General features: G+C 51.9%; 2 protein-coding genes across 4 annotated transcripts in view; one reads left to right on the forward strand and one right to left on the reverse strand.

Annotated features, from left to right (window-relative positions):
- The window catches only part of GUCA1B (guanylate cyclase activator 1B), a 16,415-nt gene extending 11,051 nt beyond the window's left edge, over positions 1-5,364 (forward strand). Inside the window, exons 3-5 of the mRNA XM_082414813.1 lie at positions 1,975-2,124; positions 3,511-3,631; positions 4,341-5,364. Of these exons, the coding sequence (XP_082270939.1) occupies positions 1,975-2,124; positions 3,511-3,631; positions 4,341-4,468 (399 nt within the window). The 3' untranslated portion in view covers positions 4,469-5,364. The remainder of the gene's footprint in view (positions 1-1,974; positions 2,125-3,510; positions 3,632-4,340) is intronic.
- The window catches only part of LOC309638623 (guanylyl cyclase-activating protein 1), a gene marked incomplete at its 5' end in the record, with an annotated part of 17,897 nt that extends 4,016 nt beyond the window's left edge, over positions 1-13,881 (reverse strand). Inside the window, 4 exons of one of the 3 annotated variants that reach the window (XM_082414810.1) lie at positions 6,045-8,017; positions 8,334-8,427; positions 8,789-8,938; positions 13,681-13,881. In XM_082414810.1, the coding sequence (XP_082270936.1) occupies positions 7,845-8,017; positions 8,334-8,427; positions 8,789-8,938; positions 13,681-13,881 (618 nt within the window). In that variant the 3' untranslated portion in view covers positions 6,045-7,844. Of the gene's footprint in view, positions 1-6,044; positions 8,089-8,333; positions 8,428-8,788; positions 8,939-13,680 lie in introns of those variants that run through there. The other 2 variants (XM_082414812.1, XM_082414811.1) reach the window with 2 other exon arrangements.
- Between the last annotated feature and the right edge of the window lie 7,942 nt (positions 13,882-21,823).

Here is a 21,823-nt window from a genome sequence, read left to right on the forward strand (position 1 = left end):
ACATATGAAATAAGCTACAAGGATATACTGTACAACAGTATAGTACAGGAAATATACATAGTACAGGGAATATAGCCAATATTGTATGCTCCAATAAATGGAGCATAATCTTTAAAAATTATGAATCACTGTATTGTACACCTGGAATTTATATACTATTGTACATCAACTATATTTCAATTAAAAAATTCATAGAGGGGCTTCCCTGGTGGCGCAGTGGTTAAGAATTCGCCTGCCAATGCAGGGGACACGGGTTCGAGCCCTGGTCCAGGAAGATCCCACATGCCGTGGAGCAACGAAGCCTGTGCGCCACAACTACTGAGCCCACGTGCTGCAACTATTGAAGCCGCGCGCCTATAGCCCGTGCTCTGCAACAAGAGAAGCCACCACAGTAGCCCCTGCTCACCACAACTAGAGAAAGCCCGCGCGCAGCAACGAAGACTCAACACAGCCAAAAAAAAAAAGGCTACTGGTGGGGTGCGAGGAACAACGAGCAACTGCTAAGAATCTACCCTACAGAAATTACCAGAGACATAAGAAAAAATACATATGCACAAAGATGTTCATTGTGTCACATAAAATATCAAAACCATGTTCAGCAAGAGGGACTTCCCAGTATTCCTCTGAAAAAGAAGAAAAGGTATGATTTTAAATAATTTTGAAGGAAATTTTAAAATAAAAATCCAGGAACTAAAATTATAGCTACAGTCTAACCTCAATTAGGTAAATACATTGTGAGGAGTGTGGAGGACCAGAAGGAATTATATAAAGGATGTTGAATAAAACTCTTCAGGTAGGCTCATCTTATTTTCTTGGTTTTTCATTAGGCTTTTGCTGTTTCCCTCATTTGTGGCCGTGTTCTTCTGTTGCTCAAACCTTGCCCACCCAGGCACCCCTTGAACCGGGGCTGAGTGACCTGACCCAGTGGGACAGTGGGACTCTGGGCCAGCAATGCCATTTCTGATTACAAAGTCATGGGAATGGGCTTCCCTGGTGGCGCAGTAGTTAAGAATCCGCCTGCCAATGCAGGGGATGCAGGTTCGGGCCCTGGTACGGGAAGATCCCACATGCTGCAGAGCTACTAAGCCCGTGCACCACAACTACTGACCCTGTGCTCTAGAGCCCGCAAGCCACAACTACTGAACCCACGTGCCACAACTACTGAAGCCCGCATGCCTAAAGCCCATGCTCCGCAACAAGAGAAGCCACCGCAATGAGAAGCCCACACACTGCAACGAAGAGTAGCCCCCGCTTGCCGCAACTAGAGAAAGCCCACGTGCAGCAATGAAGACCCAACGCAGCCAAAAATAAATAAAATAAATAAATTTTTTTAAAAATTTATATTAAAAAAAAAGTCATGGGAATGACAGACACTCCTGGGAGAGATGATAATTCCAATTTTTGATTTGGAGGGCTGAGATCCTGACCCTGAAATACGTGAGGTCCTGCTTTCTAATTTCCTGTCAAAACTATGTTAGTCTCAAATTCAGACTTAATCATTTCTTCATTGATTCATAAATATGAGACTCTGGGTGGAAGTGGCATTGTGCTAGGCATGGAGGAGGGACAAAAGCAACGTAAACCCCTCTCCTTTCTCCCGTAGCATAGAATGTAGCTAGAGAATGAGACACACGAAACACTTAAGGGTAGAATAGATGGTAGGTGCTGGGAGTGTCGGAAGGGGGAGAGGGAGATCATTGTGGCTGAAGTGGTGTGAGAAGGAAGGCTTCCTGGAGGAGGGGACCCTTGAGTTGAGCCTTGAAGGACAGATAGGAGTGGGTGAGCATGGAGACTGGGAATAGATCCCAGGGCAGAGAACAGCACAAGCACAGATGCAGAGGCACACAGAATGCAAGGAGGAGGCAAAGCCCTGAGTTTACAGGGATGGTGGCCTAGATTAGGGCTCACACCTGCGCTCCAGGGAGATACGGCAGTGGGCGGGAGGGAGCCTCACAGCTCCCACTCCCAATGCAGGACGAGACCATCGACTTCCTGGAGTATGTGGCAGCCCTGAACCTTGTGCTGAGGGGCACCCTGGAGCACAAGCTGAAGTGGACCTTCAAGATCTATGACAAGGACCGCAATGGCTTCATTGACCGCCTGGAGCTGCTGGACATCGTGGAGGTCAGTGTCTGCTCAGGGCGGGGGGACAGGGCAGGCACCTGGGCATGTGGCCCCGCTGGGCTGTGAGTGCTGGGTGCTGAAGTGGGGGCCCCTGGGGCTGGGGGTGGGAAGGGGCATTGGAATCATTCAGAGTGTGCTTTCTGACCACAGTGAAATTAAGCTAGAGATCAATTACAAAAAGAGAATGAGAAAATCCCCCTCTGTTTGGAAATTAGGCAATCCACTTCCTAATACTCCATGAATCAAAACAATAATATCACACATACACACAAAGTATTGTGAACTGAATAATAATGCAAACATAACAAAACTTGTGGAATGCAGCTAAAGCTGGACTTGCAGAAATATTGGTAGCCTTAAAATGTATATACTAGAAAATAGGCTGAAAATTCAATGATCCAAGAAGTCTTCTCAAGAAATTAGAAAAAAGAGTAAATTAAGGCCAAAGAAAGCAGAAGAAAAGAACTAATAAAGAGCAGAAATTAATGAAACAGAACACAAATGCATAAGGAAAGTCAACAAAAGCAAAAGTTGGTTCTTTGAAAAGACTTAACAAAGCTGATTGACTACTAGCAAGAACGAGCAAGGGGTAAAAAAAAGTACTACAGCTCAAGACTCTGCACAAAACCTGCATTAGCCTATTACGCCCCAGAACTGCACTCCGAGGAGGGGATTGTTGGTCCATTTCACAGATAAGGAAATCGGCCCGTGGAGGTTGTGTGGTTTGCCCAAGTTCATCCACCAGGAGGTGCTGGGCTGCCTGTAACCCCTGAGCCTCCCAGCACCATTAGTGGGGCCTGCTTTGTGCCAGGCGCTGCATTGGGCTGTGGGGACCCAGAAGGCACACCTCTGTCCTCAGAGAGCCCCAACCAAGGACTAAGGATAATCCTCACATTTGTCTGTCTCTTCCCTGTTTCACTTCCAAACGTTGCCTCATTGCCAGAAACAGGGCAAGGGAGACACCTGTGCTTTTCCCTCTCCCGTCATCCTATTTCACACACATACACACACATCTATAAATACACTAAATTCTCTTTTCCTCTCTGAATCTCCATTTCTTCCTCTGTAGTGTGGAGTTCAGACCATCACTGTGCCGTCCACATCCCTCCTTAAAGGTTTTGGGTGTCAGCTCTGACACTCACAGTGGAAATGCCAAAGGCGTGGGGCTGAGGCGGTGTGTGAAGCCGAAAACTCCTCGGTTGGAATTAGGCCAATGGGACCCTGAGGGAACAATGGGACCCACGGGTCACTTTTAATTTGGTCCCATGGTCCTCAGATGCACAGACTGGGGGGCAGTGCTGGGGACGAGCTGCCGAGGGATGTGGGTCCTGGGGAGAGGGCAGGGCGTGCAGGGTCTTGTGGATACCACCGGGTTCTCTCCCACAGTCCATCTACAGGCTGAAGAAAGCCTGCAGGGTGGAGATGGAGGCTGAGCAGCAAGGCGAGCTGCTCACACCTGAGGAGGTCGTGGACAGGATCTTCCTTCTGGTGGATGAGAACGGAGATGGTAACGGGCAGAGAGGATGGTGGGGCGGGTGGGGGGGCACGGCACCCATCCTGGATCACCCAACTTTCTATCCACGTGACCTTAGGCAAGGCCCTTCACCTCCTGACAGTGAGATGGGTGTGGAGGGGAATACATAAAATAACAAGGGTGTCACTAGCATGTGAGGTTTGTAAGAGTGATTAAAACTCCTGTGGGAGTTGCTGATGGAGGCCAGGCAAGCACAGTGGAAGAAGAGGAGCTTTGGAGTCGGGCAGACCAGGGTGCTACATTTACCCTCTCAGCCTGGTCTCAGTTTCCTCACCTGGAAAATGGGGCTAAGAACGGTTGAAAGGAAAAAATGGGGTCATGTACTTAAGAGCCGGCTACTTGGGCTCTCCTCGCTGTAGCTCAGAGCCCCAGCCCCAGGCTGTACAGGGAGGCAGCTGGCTGGCAACACACCCAGAAGAGCCCTCAAGAGCATTCTGAGGGTACCGCGGGCAGAAGTAAAATTTAAACTCACTTGCAAATAAAGTCCCTTAAAGAAACCCTTGAAGGTTCCACGTGACTCCTGGAGAATCAGGGAATCGACAAGGCCCAAGCTTAGGCCCTGAGGCCGCAGGCTCATCTGTGTACAAGGTGTAGGCGCACCCAAGGAGAGAAGGCCTCACCTCTCACCCCCACCCCATTTCTTCCATTCCCCCTGTGACCGTCTCTCCTACCCCTTGTGCAGGCCAGCTGTCCCTGAATGAGTTCATTGAAGGTGCCCGTCGTGACAAGTGGGTGTTGAAGATGCTGCAGATGGACGTGAATCCCGGTTGCTGGATCTCTCAGCAAAGGCGGAAAAGTGCCATGTTCTGAGGGCTCCGGGGTCCTGGGAGCCCTCCAAGACTCCAGGCTCACCAGGTTTCCAGAGCAGTGGGAGGGCCCCTGGCTCAGCCTGCTTATGCCCACTCTTATCCTGGCTTGGACTTCCTGGCATCCCCTGTGAAGGACTTCCTGGCATCCCCTGTGCAGGACTTCCTGGCATCCCCTGTGGGGCTGAGTGGGGTGGGGAGGGGCCGTTGGTCTGAAGTGGCCAACAGGACCCGGCTCATTGGGAGGATTCACAGGGTGGTGAAGGGAACAGGCTTCCTCTCCCCCTTCAGCTGCTCCTGGTTTCAAGCTATGCCTTGGCTAGGTGGTTGTGGGGTTTCCACAAATTCTTAACATGGTTCATAGCTGGAAGCAGGGAAAACTGAGGGGTAGGGGTTCCATAGATGAAATTAGCAATGAGAATGCCTACACAGTGTGAAACTGACTAGTAGAAGGGTGGGGCTGGCAGGTGTTGTTGACTCTGAAGAAAGGTAGGAATTGGGGAGAAGGGATGGATAATAATTACATCCCCCCAGGATCCTGAGGAATGTTCATGGGAGGACTCTTGCCTCTTCCTCTCCAAGTTGTCCTTGCCAGGGGTGTCAGGAGGGAAACTTGCAACAAGTAAGGCTGTGGTCTTCCTGCCCTTGGAGGGGGTCAGCTGTGCTTAAAGGGGCTCTTTCAGCTCTGCCCTGGTGCTGCTCCCCCAGCCCCTGCTGCCAACCCCTCCCCACCCTCCCCTCCCCCTCCCTACCCCTCATCCCTCACACTCTCCTCTCCAACCCCCGCCCCCAGAGTGGACCCTCCACAATTCCCCGTCACAAGCCCACAAGCCAAAATGTGTCTTCTTAAAGGATGGAGAAAACTTTCCTCTGTCTCTGGGGAGAACTGGGGCCTGCCAACCTGGGTTCTAGGCCAGGCTTTGCCTCCAACTGCTGTGTGACCCAAGACGGCCATTTCTTTTCCCTAACCTTGGTGTCTCATCTGCACGGTGAGCAGGTTGGACTAGACAAGCAGTTTTCAGATTATTACTTTTTTAGATGTGGAATTCTTTTTTTTTTTTTTTTTGGCCACACTGCACAGCTTGTAGGATCTTAGTTCCCCGACCGGGGATTGAACCCAGGCCCTTGGCAATGAGAGCGCGGAGTCCTAACAACTGGACCGCCAGGGAATTCTCTAGACGTGGAATTACTTTTGTTATACAAACTCTATGTGCAACCCCAGTACATAAACTAGATTAAAAGGCAGTCACTCTGGGGCTTCCCTGGTGGCGCAGTGATTAAGAATCCGCCTGCCAATGCAGGGGACACGGGTTTGAGCCCTGGTCCGGGAAGATCCCACATGCTGTGGAGCAACTAAGCCCGTGCACCACAACTACTGAGCCTGCGCTCTAGAGCCCGCGAGCCACATCTACTGAGCCCACACGCCACAACTGCTGAAGCCCGCGCGCCTAGAGCCTGTGCTCCGCAACAAGAGAAGCCACTGCAATGAGAAGCCAGCCCACCACACGCAGTGAAGAGTGGCCCCCACTCGCCGCAACGAGAGGAAGCCCGCGCACAGCAATGAAGAGCCAACGCAGCCATAAATAAATAAATAAATTTATTTAAAAAAGAATCCGCCTGCCAATGCAGGGGACACGGGTTCAAGCCCTGGTCCGGGAAGACCCCACATGCTGCGGAGCAACTAAGCCCATGCGCCACAACTACTGAGCAGCGAAGAGTAGCCTCCTCTTGCTGCAGCTAGAGAAAGCCCGCACGCAGCAACGAAGACTCAACGCAGCCAAAAATAAATAAAAGGCAGTCACTCTGGTTGCATGGGGTGCCGAGGAACTCAGAAAAGGAACTCATGTGACTAGATATGTTTCTGTGTTGATGTATGAAGAATAAAACTAACTTGTGGAGCCTGTGATTTGATTTCATGGGCATTATATTCATATAAAGTTTCCTTTAGAAACAAATGTAAGGTAAAAAAATAGTTGATTAAAAAATAATAGTAATCCAGCTGGGACACAGATATGCCCCAGATCATGAAGATGGTATGTGAATGAGGTTGGGGAAATGTCCCAGTTCTATCCAAATACCCTCCCAGCTTTGACCTCCAGGATTTCCCAAGAGGCAGCCACCAAGAGAAGAAGCAGAAATGTCAACTCCCTTTTTTTCCGGGTTTCCCCAGGCATTGAGCTCCATCTTTCCTCCATGTCTGTGCTCAGGCCCTGGCTGACTTCCCAGTCTGAAGTGGTTCACGTGACGGACAGGACGGTGTGAGCAAAACACATCCTCTCCTCCCCGCCCAAGGGGGCTCTCTGCAAGCTGGGGGTTTACCCCCCTTTCCACTTGTTTGCTCCATCCCAACCCTGGATTTTTTTTTTTACTCCCTGAACTTCCCTCACACCCCACTGAAGCGAAGACTCAAAGTTCAGAAGGAAAGAGCATCTTTGAAAACATGGTCATAACTGCTCCAGCCTATGTCTCTCCCCAGGTTCTTGGACAGGTGTTCCTAAAGTTGGGGTGTGCAAAGAATGGGGATAGAGCCCACCTATAACAGACTGTTCTACTTCCCAACTGGCTGTCAGGTGTCACTGCAGCAAGAGGGATTTAGGCTAGATCAGGGATGGTCAGGACACTTGCCATAAACAATGAGTCACAATCCTGTGGGGAACCACGTGGCACCATGTGCCACCGAGGGGCCAGCAGAGGAAGAATGAGGGTGTTGTGCAGTCACTTCTGAATAAATATGGATTTCCTCTGGATAAAGGAGCACTGTCTATAGTATCATATTTTATTATAATGATGCTTGGCCTGTGAGATCTTTGAGGATGAGAATTGTCCTCTTCTTTGCACGTCTAACATCTAGCATTAATACAAAGTAGGTGTTCGATAAATGCTTGTTGAAGGGAGGAACGAATCAACACAGACCACACAAGTACACTCTGGGATGCTGGGGGCAGGATGGGTGTGTGATACAGCACCCAGATGGAGGCCGCAGCCACCAGATCTGTGTGATCCCATTAGAGTCCCGGGAAAACCCACCTCTGCCTCAGAGCTTCTCTGTCCAGAAGAGCGTGGAACTGGAGAAGCTCAGTGGAAGAGCTGGTAAAAGCTGGGGGAGGGGCCAGAAGGGGCTGGGGAGGAGCCTGAGGGATGTTGAAGGCTTCCCCCAGCAGGGAGCGGTCACCACCAGCTGAGTCGCACAGAGGGTTCAGGAACCGTCCTTCACTGTCCCCTGCTCTGAATCCCCACCCCTGCCCCTCTGCTGCCACCATGTGCCCCGAGCAGGTGAGCTGAGCCTTTGAGTTCAGAAGACTCCATCTAGTATTAAAACAACGAGACACCAGGCACCACCACACACCCCTCCCCAATACAGAAAGAGTAGGGCGGTGGGCTCAGCCGGCTGCTTCCGCTGCCTCACTTTCCCTGCCACCAGCTCCCTCCTCATCCTGCTCTCCATTCTGGAGCCTGCGCACAATGCGGGTAAGGTCCAGGCTTCGGGTTAGCGTGTCCAAGAGCATCTGGTCCTTCTGGACGCCCTCCATGAACTCCTCCAGGGAGAGTTCCCCTGGGGTAGAGAGAAAGGGCATCATGGGCAGGAGGTGTTCACATCTGCTGTCCGAGACCCAGAGCTGCAGTCTTGTAAGGGGGACAGAACCAAGGCTGGAGGAAGTGGCTGTGAACGGAGCTGGCCAAAGAGCCAGAGACCAAAGTCTGGTGCAGGCATCCCCAAAAGCCAGCTCTGTGGCCGGGGCGGAGGCAGGCAGAGGAGGTGGCCAGCAACGGCCCTTTTGTGCCTCCCTCTCCCCTTCTGCCCTCTCCTCTGGGGACCCTGGTGACACCCCCAGTGACCCCTCCCCTGGGGACCCCCAGCGCGGCCTCACCATCCCCATTGACGTCAATCTTGGAGAACACTGTATCGGTGAACTCCTCTGCGGTCATGGTCGAGTCGCTGCAGGGGTTAATGGTTCGGATGGCCTGGGAGGGAAGAAGTGAGATGACCCGTCCTAATTAGTCTCAGCGGTAGGAGCGGGGCAGAGCGAGCACGTCAGGCTCCCAACAGCGTGTGTGTGTAAGGTGAGTACAGATCAAGGTGCCTGAGGCCTCAGGCAGAGCTGGGACTGCGCTTCAACAGATCTTGGTACAGATGAGGAAACTGAAGCCCAGAGAGCAGAGGAAACCTGGCCCGGGTCACGCAGCTGGTGAGGGCCGAGCCGCCCAGGGGAAGTCAGTCCCAATCCTGTCCGCTTCCTAGCACACTGTTCCGCCAGCTTAAGACCCAGCCCCAAGCTCTCAGCTCTGGCTCCGCCCCTGCCCGGCCCTCTGCACCTGGAGTTACCCGGATGATGGTGAGCAGCTCATCGCGGTCGATGCATCCGTTGCCGTCCACGTCGTAGAGCTTGAAGTACCAGCGCAGCTTCTGTTCCACCTTCCCCTTGAGGACAAGACTCAGCGCCGCCACGTACTCCATGAAGTCGATGTAGCCGTCCTGGGTGAGGGGCATGGTCGCCTGAGCCCCCTCTGCCTGGGCCCCGCCCCGGCCCCGCCCTCGGAGCCCCCGGGGCCCCAGGATACGCTGAGCCCAGGCCCGGACCCGCGCCCCGCCCCCTTGGCGCCCACCAGGTTACGCCCTACTGGACGCCCGTTATAGCTCACCCTACCTGCCCCAGGATGGTTTACCAAATTTGATAAACCAGTCCCCTCTAGAGTATGAATGGCTTATGCTGTCCCTTCACAGGTATTTTGGTTCCAGCCGTCACTGGCTGCTTCCCTGTGATCCTCAAACTTCAGCCTTCCAGTTTGGGGGGTGGGGTGTAAGAGTGTGTAGGTGGGAGGAGAGACAAGGACTCCCCAGGGATGGGGGCGTGGTTTGGATGAGCTCTAACTAACCGAGATAAGGGGTACAGGTAGATGGGGAGGCACCGAGCGCCTTTCTCATTCTTCCCTTTATTCTTCGAAACTTACCGAGCACCTACTACGTGCTGTGATAGGCTGAGGATTCAGAACTCCGTAAGATAGAACCCTGTCCTGATGGGAGCGCAATGTTGAGGATGCAGGTTTGAATCCTGGCCTCACCCTCTCAAATATGTGGGATCTGGGACAAAGGATTTAGTATGTCTCTGGCCCTCGATTTCCTCATCAGTAATAGTTATAACAGCTGCCACCTCCATGGGATTGTTGTGGGCTTAAATGAGTGCATGTGTGTAAGGCACTCAACACTGCCTGGCACATAGTAATCACTCAGTAAATGTTAGCTATTGTTATTACCACTATACTATTACTATTATTATTATTACTATTATTATTATCAAGAGATCATTGTGCCATCATGATGTATATTCAGTGACAGCACATCTGGACAGGACATTATGGACTCACAGAATAGGGGAGCACCCAGGCAAGGGCAGCAGGGAGGCTTCCTGGAGGAGGCGCTGCCCTCATTGAGTCTTGGAGGGATTGGCCAAGGGGGAAGGTGGTGCAAGACATTCCTGCGGGATATTTCCCCAGGACCCTCCAAATGTTCAGCAGCTGACCCTCTGCCTGGCCCTGCCAGCCCTACCAATAGGGTCAGAGAAGCAGGGAGCACAGGCCTGCTTCTGCCCACCTCCCGCAAGCCAAGTGAAGCTGGGAGAGGGAAGCCTTGTCATGCAGAGAGGCTGGGTACTGTAAGGAAAGGAGCACTGGACTCAGAGCACGTGACTTGGAGTCCAGTCCCTGTTCCTCCACTTACAACCATGACTCTGGAACCAGGAAGTTACTGAGAGGCAGATTTGGGGTCAGTATCAAGAACTCTTTAACAGGCAGGGTTGCCCGTGGTGGAATGAGCCTCGTGCAGTAATGACCTCTCCGTCACTGAAAGTGTGCAAGCAGAGGCCGGGGTAAAGTTATTAGGGATGTGGCAGAGGTTGGGTATGAAGGCCTCTGAGATCTCCCGATTGTGTGCTGGCCTTTGGCCTTAGGTGAGACCTTAAGCACCTGAGCCCCGTGGTAGGCATCACACTCATAGTGAACATTTGCGTAGTGCTTCCCCGTGTTTAAGGGCTTTCCCATATGCCTTAGCTCAATCAGTCCTTGCCCAACCCTCCTTTCAGGATCATTGTCAGGATGGAGCCAGGCGCCCCTGCAGCCTCGCTCAGAGAAGCAAGAAGACCGCTATCGAAGTTTCCTCTGGGCAAGGGGACACAGGGTGAGGGTACTTTTGCTTTTCATTTTTTATCTTTCTATATTGTTGGAAACTTTTACAATGAGCTGTAGTTTTTTGGTAATTAAAATAGTTTTTAATTTTGTAATTTTTTGTAATTAAAAAAAAATGGCTAAAAGGGGGCAATGGAAAGGTATGTGCACTGGTGCCAGAAAGACCTAAACCATGTCTTAGGAGAGGTGTGAACTTGGACAAGTCACGTAACCTCTGTGAGTCTCAGTTCCTCAGCTCTGTGATGGGAATGACAGTATGCGCTTTTCAAGATTGTGGTCTGGGTTAGATTCAGTAATAAGACTACAGCGATACTTTTTTTTCATGCTTCATATGATGTTTTACTCACTTTACTCTTTTAATCTCGCAACCACCCCCGGGTATTTTTGTCTGCATTTTCAGATGAAAAGCTAAAGTTGAGAGAGGTTAGGCCACACACGAGTGAATGACAAAGCCTTTCCTAGAAACTGAAGTCTCCTGAATGCCACCCAGCGCTCAGATGCAGGGATGGAAGATGTATATTGATTTGTGTGCACCTGTGAGATTGCCGGGTACAGCCAAGCCCAGGCAAAACTTTGAAGTAAACAAAGCATATGGCAGTTACCCAGGTCACACTCCCCACTCACAGCTATACCCCCAAACCCTGCGCACCCAGTGCAGTACCCTAGGATACAGCTCTATTCTAATTCAGGGGCTGGCAAACTTTTTCTATAAAGGGCCAAATAGCACATATTTCAGTTTTGACAATCAGTAAAATAATGGGTGTGGTGTGTTATAATAAAAATTCATTTACAAAAATAGACCCATGGGCTATTGTTTGCACTCCCCTGTTTAACTTCTCTCTGTATCAAAACTTCCCAGTCTTGTGTCCCATCTCGTAGCTAACCTGCCCTACTGCTTTATGCTGGCGACAATGGTTGGAAGCAATGTTGCCTGAAGTGTGATTTATCCCATTGGTGTGTACAGGGCACTTTAGATGTTACAAAGATGCTGTTCAGTTTAACAATTAGCAGGTATGTATTTAAATTAGTGTATATTATATAATATATAACTATTTCATAAAATTCATAATTTCTCACATAGTCATTCACTCAAATTAAGATATTGATTGAGCACCTCCTGTGTTCCAGGCACTGTTCTAGGTGCAAAGGCTACAGCAATGAACAAGAAAGACAGAAATCCCTGCCTTCATGGAGCTCCCATTCCAGCAGGAGAAATTGACAGTAAACATAGCAACTAAATGTTATTCAGTATCATGTATTAGAAGATGAGACGTGCTCTGGGGGAAAGGGGAGGAGTAGGAAATGCTACGGTGGGGGCTAGTCCTAGTTAAATGGGGTTGAAACCAGGAGATCAGGGCAGGTGTCAGTGGGAAGGAGATATTTGAACAGAGTCTTGCAGCAGGGGAAGGTGTGAGCCAAGCAGAATTCTGGAGGAAGAGAGTCCCAGGCAGCACCCAGGCCCGAAGGTGGGGATGTGTGTGGAATTGAGGAGGTCAGGTTTGGGACAGTATAGGTGGTGCTTACATGTGACAAGAGATGGCATATGAATGACTCAGGTTAGGCAAATACAGGGTTGATGGGTTGCCCCTCCCTGGTGTCATACATGTAATCTTAGGGGGTCCTTCTGAAGGTTTCCTTAACAGGCAAGAAGCTGAGCTATTTCAGTGCATTTGGGTATAAGGTGTTGAGGCTCAACCATGAACTCTGCCCCCTCCTTTTCGGGAAAGATCACTTCTTCTGGAGCATCTTGGGGGACTAGCCTGATGATGCCATCCCTCTTGGTCTCCATAACTTGGGCTCCAGTACTCTGACCCTGCATCCCTTTCAGGAAAGCCCTTGGGCACCATGGTGCTGCCCTTGAGGCTGGGACTCAAAGCCCATAATCTGCTTTGGCCCCTTGATCCTAAACATTAGTGAGTTTTAAATAGCCTCTGAACCCCAGCTTTCCCTAGGAGCCCTGCCTACAATGATGTTGGGACCCTATGGGCAGTGAGTGGAGCCGGGAAAGCTCTGGGTGACCTCTCCCTGGTGTGCAGTGGACATATGGCAGCATCACATCCCCACCTTCAAGGGAGCACCAGCCGGGGTGGGGACCAGCAGGGGTGGGGAGATGGGTGTGTAGATTTACGTTTTTCTACCACTACATCTTGACTTAATTACTCCAGATAAATGGAAGATTTGCTATGAAACACCAAGAAACATCTTAACTAATGCTCCCAACAACCTCCATGACAGATATAGGTGAATAAGCTGAGGCAGAGAGGGGAGGATATGGGCTCCAGGCCACCCAGCTGATGAAAACTAGGGGCCCAAACTCACAGTGCCCCCTCTATCTTATCAGGAAGTCCTTAGCCAATGCACCCAGGTGATTCCTTGGGGAGACATATAATTTGACCACTGTGCAGACCTTTAATCCCTTTTAGGATGAACTGAGGTCACCAGGTGTTTGGGAGTTGGAGTAGCCTGGGTTCCCCAGTGACCAGGCAGCCCTGACTGTCCCCAGTTCTAGTGTCCACAGGCCATCATGGGATGGGTGACCCAAGCAACATGGGCCTGCCCATCCCAGACCAGCCGGGCTGAAGCCCATCACCCTGCTCTCTGCTCTCCACCCCTCCTCCTGCTGCATCCCATGAGCATCTAATGGCCTGTGCAGAAGCACCACATACAGTGCCAAGCACTTAGTAGGTGCTCAACGACTGTCTTGTAAGTGTTCATATTTGTTCTGGAATAAACTGTGCATGTGGAAGAGGCAGAGGAAGCCAATAGGTTTGGCCTCTGGGCGCAGTGGTCGGGGGCCTCTGTCTTCCCCTGGAGCGTGAGGGCAGGGGCGATGGCTGATTCATTTCTGAACCCCCAGTGCCTGGTGCACAGTAGGCGCTCAATGAACGTTAGAAAACTGGAATCCCTGATGTCGACATTCGACCTCCCAGATAAATGAAGTCACTCCTCCGGCCATTCTCACACCTTCTCCTCCCCACCCCCCATGCTGGCCGGGGGGGCGTCCCTCCAGCACTCCCCACCCAGACCCCTGCTCACTTTGTTGAAGTCAAAGGTCTCAAACATCTGCTCCACGTACTGGCTGGCCCACGGGCTCAGGTTCTTGAGGCCGAAGAACTGGCGGAACTCGTAGAAGGTGAGCTGGCCGGAGGGGCACTCGGTCATGAACTTCTTGTACCACTGGTGGCACTCGGTGCTGCTCAGCTCCTCCACCGACTTACCGTCCATGACGTTCCCCATTGCTCAGGCCCACGGGAGGCAGATGCCCCAGACGGACTGGTTCTTTTCCCTGCTGCTCCTCGCACCTGGGCCGCCGGGCTTCCTAACACTGGGCCCTCCTCTCCCACAGGCCTGAGTCCCGCAGATCTGAGCGAGGGAGGGCGTGGTGAATCAAAAAGTGCAGGGAAATGATAGGAGGAAACGAGCAGAAGAGAGAAGGTAATGGGGGCTGTGCAAGCCTACACCCAAATCCAGGGGCTGCCGGAGAACTCGCGTTAAAAGTCCCCACTAAATCCTTGCAGCCAATGGAGACCTACTCCCTGGGAAGAGGAGTGAAAATAGAACAAAGCTTAGAGGAGCAGAGGCCCAGGATTACAGCCCTGAGCTGGAGGTGAGAGGATTTTCTTACCCAGTTTGCAATCTCCTTATCCCTTCTCACCAGGACAGAGTGGGTGGCCAGCCAGCAGCTGTTCTGATCCTGTCACTTCCTCTGCCTTCTCCTCCTGTTTTGAATGGGTTCTCAATGTTTCCGGTTCCTGCCCTCAGACACGGCATTGAGGTACCTTTGGGAAAGAGCTGGTTTTTCTTCCAGAGCTGGGCCAACTTTAGGCTCTTGATAGGGCTGCTGTGTATAGTTATTCAGGCTGTGCCCTGCACTTGGCTGTCACAACCGAGGGGTTCAAATCACACCATGGATGGCTAACATATGAGAGTGTCTGGGTGATGCAGAGTTTGTGGGCTTCCAAGATGAGTCCTAAGCAGCCAAAGGGACCCCCCTCCTCCATAAAACTGCACAAATATCCATAGCCACACACACACACACATACACACACACACACACACACACACACACACACACACACATCCTGTTCTGACCACACTCTCATATTCCTGGAGGTTGCATCTTTCCCATCCTGGGATGCTTGAATTCAGCCCTCCATCTGACCCTAAACCTGATACCATCACCACCCAGGGGCATGGGGATAGGGGACATTGAGTATGTGTCCAACGGCCTGGTTGTGTGTGTGTGTGTGTGTGTGTGTGTGAGTGCAGGCACACAGTTGCATGGGTGTGCTCCTACCTGCTGGTCCTAGAAAGCTCCCAGGCCAAGCCTAGGGGCCCCTCTATGCAGCAATATCTTTCTCTGACCCCTAGTGGGATGCTCTCCGGCCATAGAATTTAAAGCTTGTTCTTTTCTGGAGTCAACATTTAAGTGCACTTAAGCTGGATGCTACTGGGAAAGCTCAGAGCCAGCACTTGCTCTGTCCTGACCCTTCCCTGTTTCCCTCCCTCCTCTGCTATGTGGACCACCCCATCTTTATTTAAATAAAAAGCAAATTAGAACCCTCAGAGACAGTTTGGGGATGGAGGCACCAGGAAGATGGTGGTTCTTATGCAATTTTGTGAGAAGAGTATCAGGCTCTTGATCTTAGGAGCATTTCCTGAGAACTGGACAGAAGGAGGACCAGGGCCTGGAGAAGGTCAGCTCAGAGAGATGGCCCAGCTCTGTAGAGGAAGGGCAGTCACAGCCTTCCAGCCATCAGGGCTCAGTCCTCTGTATCCACGAGCTGTGACCACTGGCTGGGCAGAGGGAGGAGCCCGGAGTGATGGGGTCAGTGTGCCTAGATACTCCTCAGCTCCAGCAGCTCTTCCTCAAGTGGACACCCCCTTCCAACAGCTCAGGGCACAGAGGAACCACTGGAAGCAGGACCCTGGACACCTGGAAAGGGATCTCCCTCTTTGACCAAGGTGCTCCGGATGGAATGCGACAAAGCTCCCTGAGAACTAGAGGAGCCTGGGAGGGCTGCTTCTCTGGCTGCTTATGTGGCATCTGCCAGGTATAACTGGAGGTGCGGGTGGGGGCTATGTGCTCTGGGCAGGGTCTGCCTTCTCAGACCTGGTCTTCCCCCAGGAGCAGTTCTCTTCCTTTCCATCATAGAAACCACTGGGTGGCCTCCTTTCCAGTTTTACCACTCTTTTTGCCCATTATCCTGAGAAAGTTCATCTAAAGGGCACAGAGCTAAGAATGCTCCTTAGAAGACCAGAGCAAGAGTGACGTTAATACTGTTGTCCCTGTCACTGTTGTGTACATGACACCTGTGACAAGAAGGAAACCACCAAATGTTAACAGGCTCATTTCTGAGTCATGGGATCACCAGTGATTTTTGATTTTTGATTTTATTTTTTTTAAAGATTTCTTTTTATTTATTTATTTAGGCTGCTCCGGGTCTTAGTTGCAGCACGCGGAATCTTCATTGCAGCACGTGGACTCTTAGTTGCGGCGGCACACATGTGGGATCTAGTTTCCCCGACAAGGGATTGAACCCAGGCCCCCTGCATTGGGAGCATGGAGACTCACCCACTGGACCACCAGGGAAGTCTCACCAGTGATTTTTTAATCTTTGCTTTTTCAAAAAAAAATCTGTAGTTTTAAAAGTGGTTCATAATGAATATATGTTGCTCACATAACCAGAGGATAGTTATTTTTGAAAAAAGAATCAAATGGGACTGTTTTACTTCTCTTCTACCTAAAGTGATCAATTTATGGTGCATTGCGGGGGGAGGGGAGGGCTTGGATCTGCCTGCTTTGATGGAGTTTTCCAGAACATGTTTTTTTTTGTGGGGGGGGCTTGGGGGCAGGAGGGCTCCTCCACTGAACTTGCTTGGAGCCCAGGCTGGAATCTGTGTCCTTGAAGAGTCGTCTCAGGCCCAGGGTTTGAAACGAAGAGGTCAAGGAGGAGATGGAAGCTCATCTTTCCATCTCTCCTTTCCAAACCTCCCCTATGAGGTTTCCTCCTCATTCTTTATGTGTGAGCACAAAAGCCACCTCCTCTGTGAAGCCTTCTGAATCTCTGCAGGATTCATCTTTCCTGCCTCAGCACACTAACATCTTGCTTATGTGTTATATTAGTTTTCTATGTCACATAACAAATTACCACAAAGTCAGCAGCTTCAACATATGTACCTATATTACCTCATAGTTTCTGAGGACCAGGAGTCCAAGCCTGGCTCATTGGGGTCCTCTGTCCAGGATCTCACAAGGCTGGAATCAAGGTGTTGTCTGGGCTATGTTTTCACCTGAAGGCTTGACTGGGGAAGAATCCACTCCCACCTCATTCAGGTCGTTGGCGGAATTCATTCCCTGTGGCTCTAGGACTGAGGGCCCTGGCTTCCTGCTAGATATTGTCTGGAGGAAACTCTCAGGTCCTAGAGGCTGCCTAAAGTTTCTAGAAGCTGCCCACATTTCCTTGTTGCATGGGCTCCTCAACACAGATGCTTATTTTGTCAAGCCAGCGAGGGGAATCTCCCTCTAATCTGCTAAAATGGAATTTTATATAATGGAACCTAATCAAGGGAGTGACACCCATCACCTTTGCCATATTCTGTGGAGTAGAAGCAAGTCACAGAGGGAGGGGATTGTACAAAGGCAGGAACAACAGGAGGTGGAAACCATTGAACGTCACCTTAGGGTCTATGACAGTCACACTTCTACGATAACATAGACACAACACTCATTTCTTTCTGGAATTATAAGCAGCTGTTTACTGCCAGCCTGCCCTCAGGAATCCAGCAAGTTCCCCGGGTAGAGACTACTGTCTTACTCATTTCTCAAAACCTCCCAGCACCTAGTACCACGGATTCCACATGGTCGTGTGCTGGTTATTCGGTTTGCCCCTCCCCACTCCTTCTCCACCTTTCTGGGTCTGCTCTGAGCCCCAGGAGGCTGACCCCTGTGGACTGGATCACCTGGGCTCCCCAGCCCTCTGGCTTCAGTCTGGATTCGTCCATTGAGAAGCACTGGAAGGAGATTGGAGGATGGAAAGAGACAGAAGCTGGGTATCTGTTCCCCTCCCTCCCTGCTGGGTCACAGTTTGGGCCCCAGTTGTCTTCTTTGACCTTCAGCTACAGCTCCTGCCAGAACCCTCTCCAAGCTCCTGTGACAAAACCCCCTCCCTCTACCCCTCAGGCTTAGGGGTAAGAAGGGCCTCCTTCTGTTGCCACCCTCTGGGCATACCACCAGTCCCTTAATTGTGCCCGCTTCTCTGCGAATAGCCCCCTCATTAAACTCTCCCCAGTTACCTTTTTGAGATAACATTTGACTGACAGGGGCTTGAGCTCAATAAAACATTACTGAATGAATGAATGTATGCATGATTAAAGAAAGGATTAAAGAGAGCTAACGTAGGATGGAGCTATTAGGTGTAAGACACCATGCTAAGCTCGATGAATAGGCTCATGACAGCCCTGTGGGGTGGGTGTTGTTATTTCCACGGGAGACAAGAGAAATCAGAGGCAGAAAAATCACATTCTGAGGTTCACGAACATTTTAAGTGGTGGTACCAAAGTTTTTCCACCTCATCATCTTGCTTTTAGCCTAAGTTTTTAAATCTCTGGGGAAAGCCTGAATGGAGCTAGAGGACCCTGTAAGCCCGTTAGTCCAGCACCTTCCCCTGTGACCCCTCTGCCTGAGCAATCCCATCGACAGGGAGCTCACTCCCATTGGGTGTGGGGTGCCATCCCGGACTCCAGCCCAGGATGGGAATGGAATCCCACAGCTTCCCAACCCCAGAGCTCGGTGGCTTTAGCAATCCTGCTCTCCATCCTTCCCCCAAAGACATGGAGGATTGGAATCCACAGCGAGGCATCCAGGAAGAGGTGAATACACAAGAGGGGCACAGAGGGGCAGAGTGGACAGCTCATGCGGTGGCCCCGTGAGAGAGGTCTGTGGCCTCCCCTGGCTGCTCTGTCCACAGGACTCCTTCCCGGGACAGATGTCATACCAGAGTCAGAGGATCCACCGGGCTGAATGATGCCAAGGAGAGGGAGCAGGTGGGGCAGGGGCACAGAGGCGGAAGCCGTGCCCAGAAGGGATGGGAGGGGTGGCAATCCCAGGCCTGACTGACCCCCTCCAAGGCTGCCCGTCTGCCCACTAGCCACCTCCACAGAAACACAACAGAACCCTGAGCACAGGTTCTTGGCCTCCTGGGACTATCCCACCCAGACCGACCTGGGACCTGGGCCGGCTTCTCTGAAGGTTTCCGGGAAGCGTCCATGGAGGCTGCTCTACCAAGGTGAACCTCAAGGCGGCGACCTTCTCCAGGAGAGAGGAGGAGGCGTCAGCTGGGGGAGTGAAGATGCTGGCCCCGCCCCCGCCCAGCGTGGCTGTCGGGTCTGGGAGGGCAGAGGTGATTCTTGTTTAGCTTTGTAGCCCAAGGACCCAGCCCGCACTAGGTGTTCACCCAGTGTCTGTTGGATGATTGATAGGAGGTATAACTTTTGGTTGTATGTAGACTGAAAACTTGCATGTTATCTCTGCCTCTTTTCAAAAGCGCCCTGAAATGGCAATACATTTCTAAAAGCTATCAATACAAATCCACAGAGACCAAGAAAAAGAAGACAGTAGATGAGAGGTTCTAATAAAATTTTGGACAAGAGAAGGCAGATGGACAAGCGGTGTCTTACCAGAGTGCGGACTTCCCCATTCTCCAGTGGCTGCCCCAACCCCAGGTCAGACCGGCCTGTGACAGCTGGTAAGTTGAAAGCCGAGTGCTGTCAAAGAGCAGGAGGGGGCTTCCCTGGGGGCTTCCCTGGTGGCGCAGTGGTTGAGAATCTGCCTGCTAATGCAGGGGACACGGGTTCGAGCCCTGGTCTGGGAGGATCCCACGTGCCGCGGAGCAACTGGGCCCGTGAGCCACAAACTACTGAGCCTGCGCGTCTGGAGCTTGTGCTCCGCAACAAGAGAGGCCGCGATGGTGAGAGGCCCGCGCACCGCGATGAAGAGTGGCCCCCACTTGCTGCAACTAGAGAAAGCCCTCGCACAGAAACGAAGACCCAACACAGTCAAAAATTTAAAAAAAATAGAGCAGGAGGATGTGGAGGCTGGCCCAGACACAAAGCCTATTTCTGCCGCAGGGCTCCGCGGGCTCCGCGAGGTGGGCGCAGAAGGTGCCTGGGGGCTGGGGTGCAGGACAGGTGGGGCGGAAATAGGAGGACGAGTGGGAAGCTTGTGTCAGGAGCGACTGGCTTCCCGGATGCCCTCCTCAAGGCAGCGGAACTGACATCTCCAGGCGTCTATCCCCTCCTGACCCTGGTGGAAGATTATTCTGGAGTTTTGAACTGGAGAGGCCAGTTCAGGAAGAGAGAAGAGCTGCTCTGGAAACCGGGACCTTAAGGGAAAGTCTGCTTATGAAAAGTGAGACACCCCTCGCCCCCGCCACCACCACCACAAGCTCCTTCTCACACTGGTTCCTTGAATGACAAGCAGGCAGGAGAGACTTGGTACAGATGCCGAATGTCCTGCTTCCAGCCTAGGATCACCAGGCATTCGAGGAAAGCTTCTACCTTGAAAGACAGCCTACCTCAACCTGGAAGAACCTGGATTCTTCGCTGTCAGGTGGTATTTAGGAGGCCCTCTCGTCCTTTCTCTCCACTTAGCATCTTCTCTTCAGAGACGGTATCCAGGGGAGCCTGGCCAAGCACTGGCCGCTGGTCTGTGTCCTCAGCATCCTGTCCCTTCATCCCACACCAGCCCCAGCCTCTTGTGCTCTAGAAGGATGCTCCACTGAATACGCCACTCTACCTGGAATGAGGTGTGATTCCTAGAAATGAAACCAGTTGGATTCACCCAGTGGCGAATTTAACCACTGGCTCTCTGGAAAAAAAGAAACCCCAGTTTATAGGTGTTTGCTGGTTTCCGTGGTGTAAATACTTCCACCACGGCTGATTTCAAGCTACCAGCAGGAAGTCACTGGTTGAGGAGTTGGGAGATGTCCACAGTCAGCTGTCACAGGCCGGTCTGAGCTGGTGCCAGCAGGCCATTGGATCCAGGCCTGGGTGGCAGTGACCAGAACTCAGTCAGGCCATGAGTCAAGTGCCCTCTGCCTTCATCTCCCTTCTCCATGAACCACGGCCCATGAGCCTAACTAACCTCAGCGTCAGTTCTGCTGGACCAGAGGTAAGACTTGAGATGGGAAATCCATCCCTCGCCAACAAACTACAAGTCAGAAGAGGCGGTTTTATGTAAAACTAGGGCTAGAGAGGAGGCCCCCTGGAGACCGGGTTCGCTCCCTACAGGACTTCCCCATTCTCCAGTGGCTGCTCCAACCCCAGGTCACGGTCAGTTGATGTATCTCTTTCTTGTTGTTGGATGGCTTGCCAAGCCTGGGTCACTGGGAGGGCATGGCCATTATGGACTTTGCTTGGGACTCAGGCTCTGGAGGGGAATTGGGATTACTCTTGGGGTGAGGTGATGAGAATCAAGTCTTTCCAAGTCTTCAGGCACCTCTGGACATAACGTTGCTTACAACACCCCTGTGGCCTCAGTCTACCCACCCACGGCCACCCATTCAGATGCCAGGGAAACGAAGGACAAATTTTAATTGCTGCTGAGAAGTGAGACCTCCCTTTGCCATTGTTGACAGTGGGCAGGGCACAGCCGTCCTAGCCCAGGCACTTTCTGCTCCTCCAGGAGGGAGCAGCCCTTCCCCTCTGGGACCCGGGATCATGGGGGTGAAGGTGCAGGGTAGGAGGCTTCTGACTGGCACAGGCCTACGAGCACCACGAGACCAGGTTGGCAGGAGGCACGTCGAAGCGCTTGCGGGTGTGGTCGGTGTCCCGGCGGTACAGGTAGCCGCAGGTAGGCTTCTGCAAAGTGTAGAAGGGGTTCAGGGTGTTGGAGTACTGGGAGGTGTAGAAATTGAGCCTGAACTTGTCCGGGTTCTGCCCCCTGGGGTCCACCACCACCGGCACATAGGCCGCCGCCAGAGTCTGCGCATGGTCCTGCTTCCACGACCGGGACAGGGGACAGCGTGGAGCCTTCACCTTTTTGCCTGATGGCGTCTTTGGCCCATGGCTGGGTACTGAGGGTTTCTGTGAGTCCTGGGAAGAAGGAAAGAAGGGGAGAGCTGGCGTATCGGACACCGGGACTTTGACCTCGAGGGTCAGAGGCAGGAGGGAGGGGACA

Source organism: Balaenoptera physalus (genome assembly GCF_965194825.1).
Source record: "Balaenoptera physalus genome assembly, chromosome: 11".
NCBI classification, from domain to species: domain Eukaryota; kingdom Metazoa; phylum Chordata; class Mammalia; order Artiodactyla; family Balaenopteridae; genus Balaenoptera; species Balaenoptera physalus.